The sequence below is a fragment of the Salmo salar genome, chromosome 27 (genome assembly GCF_965601325.2).
Source record: "Salmo salar chromosome 27, fSalSal1, whole genome shotgun sequence".
In the NCBI taxonomy this organism is placed as follows: Eukaryota; Metazoa; Chordata; class Actinopteri; order Salmoniformes; family Salmonidae; genus Salmo; species Salmo salar.
Window position 1 is genome coordinate 34271501 of NC_138317.1, and position 6000 is coordinate 34277500.

Below are 6000 nucleotides of genomic sequence, written 5' to 3' on the forward strand. Positions count from 1 at the left end.
AAGTTCTCTCTGAAGAGGCTCTTTAGATTTATGTAGAGCTAGTCTCAATGGGATCCAGAGCACTGAGCGGAGCTGGTTTAACACAGTAAGAGTGACTCAATCTCCAATGGAGGCAGGCAGGCATTTGCTGCTAAAGTACAGAGGCCACAGAGGAGAGGAGATATGGAGAGAGGAGAGATGGAGGGAGGAGAGATGGAGGGAGGGAGGGAGGGAGGGAGGGAGGGAGGAGGAGAGATGGAGAGAGGGAGGGAGGAGAGTAGAGAGGGATGAGAGGGAGGGAGGGAGGAGAGATGGAGAGGGATCAGAGGGAGGGTGGAGAGTAGAGAGGGAAGAGAGGGAGGGAGGGAGGAGAGATAGAGAAGGGGAGGGGAGAGGAGATTGAGGGAGGTGAGGAGGAGGAGAGGAGAGATAGAGGAGGAGGAGAGTAGAGAGGGAGGGAGGGAGGGAGGGAGGGAGGGAGGGAGGGAGGGAGGGAGGAGGGAGGGAGGGAGGGAGGGAGGGAGGGAGGGAGGGAGGGAGGGAGGGAGGGAGGGGGGAGGGAGGAGGAGAGTAGAGATTGAGGAGGAGGAGAGTAGAGAGAGGGAGGTGAGGAGGAGGAGAGTAGAGATAGAGGGAGGGAGGTGAGAGAGAGGGAGGAGAAGAGAGAGGGAGGAAAAGAGAGGGAGGGGAGTAAAGGGAAAGGGGGATATGGAAAGAGATGGAGGAGGGATAGAGGCAGGGAGGGAGGAGAGATGGAGAGAAAGAGATGGAGGAGGGATAGAGACAGGGAGGAGAGATGGAGAGAAAGAGATGGAGGAGGGATAGAGGCAGGGGGAGAGGGAGGAGAGATGGAGAGAAAGAGATGGAGGAGGGATAGAGGCAGGGGGAGAGAGAGAGAGAGAGAGAGAAAGAGATGGAGGAGGGATAGAGGCAGGGGGAGAGGGAGGAGAGATGGAGAGAAAGAGATGGAGGAGGGATAGAGGCAGGGGGAGAGAGAGAGAGAGAGAGAAAGAGATGGAGGAGGGATAGAGGCAGGGGGAGAGAGAGAGAGAGAGAGAAAGAGATGGAGGAGGGATAGAGGCAGGGGGAGAGAGAGAGAGAGAGAGAGAGAGAGAGAGAGAGAGAGAGAGAGAGAGAGAGAGAGAGAGAGAGAGAGAGAGAGAGAGAAATGCAAATGCATCCAACAAATTTGTTGTCACAAGCTTGATGTAGTCATTGCATGTTATGAATATGGGACCAAATACTGCATTTTTACTACTATAACGCAGATAAGTGAATTTGTCCCAATACTTTTGGTCCCCTAAAATGTGGAGACTATGTGCAAAAAGTGCTGTAATTTCTAAACGGTTCACCCGATATAGATGAAAATACTCTCAAATTAGAGCTGACACTCTGCACTTTAACCTCACAGTCATTGTTTTGCTCAGAAAACTTGGGGGACCAAATAAAACCACCTGCGGGCCGGCCGCCAGTTGGGGAATGATGCTCTAGGCCCTGTGAACAAGACTCGTGTCTGCACTAATCAGAGTCAGTCACAGGACTAGCATCACATAGGAATAACGCCACTGGTTGTCTATTGGGCAATGGACCTCTCTTTTTGATCAGGCACTGACCTGGTCTATCTCCATGAGCTTAGGGAAGGCCCCTGGCCACTCAATGGCCACCTTGACGATGTCGGAGGGCGGTGGCATGATGGCGGTGGAGAGGTATGGAGGTGCCTCACTGTCTCACTGAGGAGCTCTCATCCAAACCTGGAGGGGAGAGAAACAGACAGAGGGGGGTCACGTTAATGGACAGAATATAATAGAATAGACTAGAATTGATCCATTTGCTCAGAAATTCTAAATGTGTTGCTGATACAGTAGTAATCCAACCCACTGCACGAAGAGGCACACTCACAGTCTATATTGAAACCAAGTGACATCAATATTCAAAAGTTCACAAGGTCAGTGATGAAATATTAATGAGAGTTATGATGGAAAAAGTACCCAATTGTCATACTTGAGTAACAGATACCTTAATAGAAAATGACTCAAGTAAAAGTGAAAGTCACCCAGTAAAATACTACTTGAGTAAAAGTCTAAAAGTATTTGGTTTTAAATACACTTAAGTATCAAAAGTAAATGTATAAATCATTTTACATTCCGTATATTAAGCAAACCAGACAGCACACATTTAAAAATATATATATTTACAGATGGCCAGGGGGCACACTCCAACACATCATTTAGAAACAAAGCATTTGTTTTTAGTGAGTCTGCCAGATAGATGCAGTAGGGATAACCAGGGACGTTCTCTTGAATTAAATCATTTCCTTGTCCTGCTAAGCATTCAAAATGTAACAAGTACTTTTGGGTGTCAGGGAAAATGTATGGAGTAAAAAGTACATCATTTTATTTAGGAATGTAGTGAAGTAATGGTATAAATAGCAAAGTACAGATATCCCCAAAAACAACTTAAGTAGTACTTTATAGTATTTTTACTGAAGTACTTTACACCACTGACTAGGGCACAGCTTCCTTGAGGGTATGCATTACACTCACTTATACAGATCCCAGATCAGGCCAAATATTGCAATAGCAAAAGTGCAGTTGGCTTGTTCTGCATCCCAAATTGCACCATAGAGCTCTGGTCAAAAGTAGTGCACAAAACATTAGGAACACCTTCCTAATATTGAGTTGCACTCCCTTTTGCCCTCAGAACAGCCTCAATTCATCGGGGCATGGACTCTACCAGCTGTCAAAAGCGTTCCACAGGGATGCTGGCCCATTTAGACTCAAATGCTTCCCACAGTTGTGTCAAGTTGACTGGATGTCCTTTGGTTGGTGGACCATTCTTGATACACACAGGAAACTGTTGAGTATGAAAAACCCAGCAGCATTGCAGTTCTTGATACAAACCTGTGCACGTAACACCTACTACCATACCACGTTCAAAGACACTTCAATATTTTGTCTTGTCCGTTCACCCTCTGAATGGCACACATACACAATCCATGTCTCAATTGTCGCAAGGCTTAAAAATCTGTCTTTAACCTGTCTCTTCCCCTTCATCGACAGTGATTGAAGTGGATTTAACAAGTGACATCAATAAGGGAGCATAGCTTTCACCTGGTCAGTCTGACATGGAAATGTTTTGTACACTGGGTGTATATAGGGAGTAATTGGGCACAACCAGAACACTGTACCAACAAATAGTACCAACAAATTGTAAACAAACAAATCGATTGACAAAGAAACTGTCATCAAGCAGTTCACTGCGAAAAACTTTGTCCACAATAGTCTGTATGTACGATACCCAAGATATTAAACTACAGCTTAACAGAAAGAGTAAGAGTGGGCCTCCACAGTGGTGATGCTACTAAACCTGACCGCAGCAGCTCATCTCCAGGGGCCAGGGTGTGTCGTGCTTGGCTCTGGGTGATAAGAGCAGTGATGTGACACACAGGGCAGGCAGCATCAGAGGTGTTACAGGCCTGAGGAGCATTAGCAGACACCCACAATTCTCACACACACACACACACACAACTCACACCCACACACCTCTCACACCCACAACACTCTCACACCCACTTGTGTGCACACACTCATGCTCACTCAGACACACACATTTTCTCTCTGAGAGACACACACACACCTGGCAGTGAACAGTAATCCTGCGTGACTCAGGCCAGGGATAAAAGCGCTGCGTATTACCGAGAAAGCAGAAAGGAAGAGGTTTAGCAGAGAGAGAGATGGATGGAGAGATGGTCTGATTCCCCCTGGCTTTCTCAGATAAGACTGGTTAAGTTGCCGTCTGCACTCAGAGAAGAACGGACACAGACAACGGAATATTTGATTTCAAACCACAAGTGAGGACTTCATCATATGACGACACCAAATGTCCATCCAAAATGGAAATAGTGTATACGGAGTACTGTAGATATAGAATACGTACCAAATGACACCCTATTCCTTAGGTAGTGCACTACTTTTGCCCCCTAACCGATGGGCCCTGGTCAAAAGTAGTGCACTACACAGGGAATAGGGGTCCATTTGGGACAGAAACAGTATACCGAGCACTGTAGATATGTAAAACCCAGCCAAGCAACATTGTGTTATTTATTCAGTATTTCAGTCTGGATCATCTTCACTCCTAAAGGAGAAGCCCCTTTACATATTTAATCCTCTTTCACATGGACCCAGTCCCCCATGGGAGGAAACAATACCACCCTTTTCCCTATGAGCTGCACTAAATTTAACCAGGGCCCATTAGAGCTCTGGTCAAAAGAAGTGCACTATGTAGTGAAGGTTTGAGTCCCAACTGGCACCCTATTTCCTGAACTTTTGACCAGGGCCCTATTAGTGTACTATAGGAATAGGGTGCCATTTTAGGGTGCCATTTGGGATGCACACGTGTGGAGCCTTCATCTCTCACTCTCGCTCTGTTTATTCAAACCTTCCCTACGTCCATCTCTCCCGCTTTCCCTCTCCCCATGCAGTTTATTCCAACCTTACGTCTCTCTCCCTCATGCAGTTTATTCCAGAAAGACAGTCATCATGTCATCTGCCTGGTCTGGTGTACTGTGACTGTGTAGCTCACCCCATAATAAGCACAGCCCTTGTTCAGGGCCCGTTGCCATGGGAGCCATAGCTTCAGTAGACACTAGCTAGCTGCATCTTTACTTCCATCCAGGGTATCACAAAGGCAGTCAGTCACCTTTTGTTTGCTGTCATTTGAATTTACTGAAATTCATAAGAACCACCAGTCTTTTTTACACCATTCAAATAAATCTGAGGGAAATAACGGCCTCTCGGTTTAAACATTGGAGTGTGTATAATGAGAACTTTGAGAAACAGCCTTCAGTGGACGTGTGTGTGTGTGTATATGTGTGTGTGTGTGTGTGTGTGTGTGTGTGTGTATGTGTGTAGGGCTGTGACTCTTTGTTTCTGTTTTTTCCTTGTCATGCGGTTTTGAAGGTGTCCATTTTGTTTAAATGTATGTTACTGCTGTCTTAGGCTTATAAGGCCCTGTGTAAAAATGGGAGGTCACAATTCTGTTTGTTCACTTGTTAATTAACATGGATAGGCTTCTTAATAAAACCCATTATTATCATGGCATTATTATTATTATTATTATTAAGGTTACTATTTATAAATATGAATCTACAAATTAAGAAATGCCAGGTTGGAGAAGATCAATTGCATTTTCTAAATAAAAATATATGCCTACCTTGTCTGTTACTGTTTCTGCAAATATAGATATTTTTAATAGGGATCCTATTTCGACACGCAAATCAGTACGCCTGCTATTAGGGCAAGTTGATCTATGTGAAAAAAGAAAGTTCAGAAATAAGTGTTTTTCCTAAAATTAATGTAGGCTTATTTAAAACGGTTTTGCCGGTTATTTTATTTTCATGGTCGTCATCTGTAACCGTTAGTTACACGGTCATTTTTACACGGTTATTAATTTACCGTCACAGGCCAACGTCTGTGGCCTTCCAGACCTGCAGCTGTCTGTGTTGATGAAACCAGGCTCCTCACTGACTCTCTCCGTTCATGCCTCTCCCTTGTTTATGCTCATTCAGAGAAAATGGTGTTCTTGTCCTCCGCTCTAGGAAAGCGGAGGGCGGCAAAGAGAGAGAGACCGAGAGAAAGAACACAGGAGGAAGTATTGGCTTGATGACCACAAGCTGGCCTTTTCTGTGAGCAGAGGAGCATGACTGCGCAGACACACACACCACACACACACCCTTTCACTCTTTAAAGAAAAAATCAATTCATCCTGTCAACAAGTTCAGCCTGTCAATCAGATCTGTCATGATCTTTCAACACAGGAGCAGCAGCAGAAGTGTCACAGTTAACCTCAGAAAGCTCAGTGCACCCATCTTCCTTCCTTTCCCCTTACAACAGGAGCTCTGTCAGAGACTTGAGACGTGTCCCAATTGTACCCTATTCCCAATAGATCTCTGGTCAAAAATAGTGCACTATGTAGGGAATAGGGTGCCATTTGTGCACTCATCACAGAGAGAAGCAGTAAACA

At 45.3% G+C, this 6000-nt stretch overlaps 1 protein-coding gene across 5 annotated transcripts in view; it reads right to left on the bottom strand.

Annotated features, from left to right (window-relative positions):
• The window catches only part of elmo1 (engulfment and cell motility 1 (ced-12 homolog, C. elegans)), a 178936-nt gene that overhangs the window by 124177 nt on the left and 48759 nt on the right, over positions 1–6000 (bottom strand). For all 5 annotated transcript variants that reach the window (NM_001140008.1, XM_014178476.3, XM_045709172.2 and 2 more), the window contains 1 exon segment: positions 1593–1730. In NM_001140008.1, coding sequence (NP_001133480.1) covers positions 1593–1670 — 78 coding nt within the window. In that variant the 5' untranslated portion in view covers positions 1671–1730.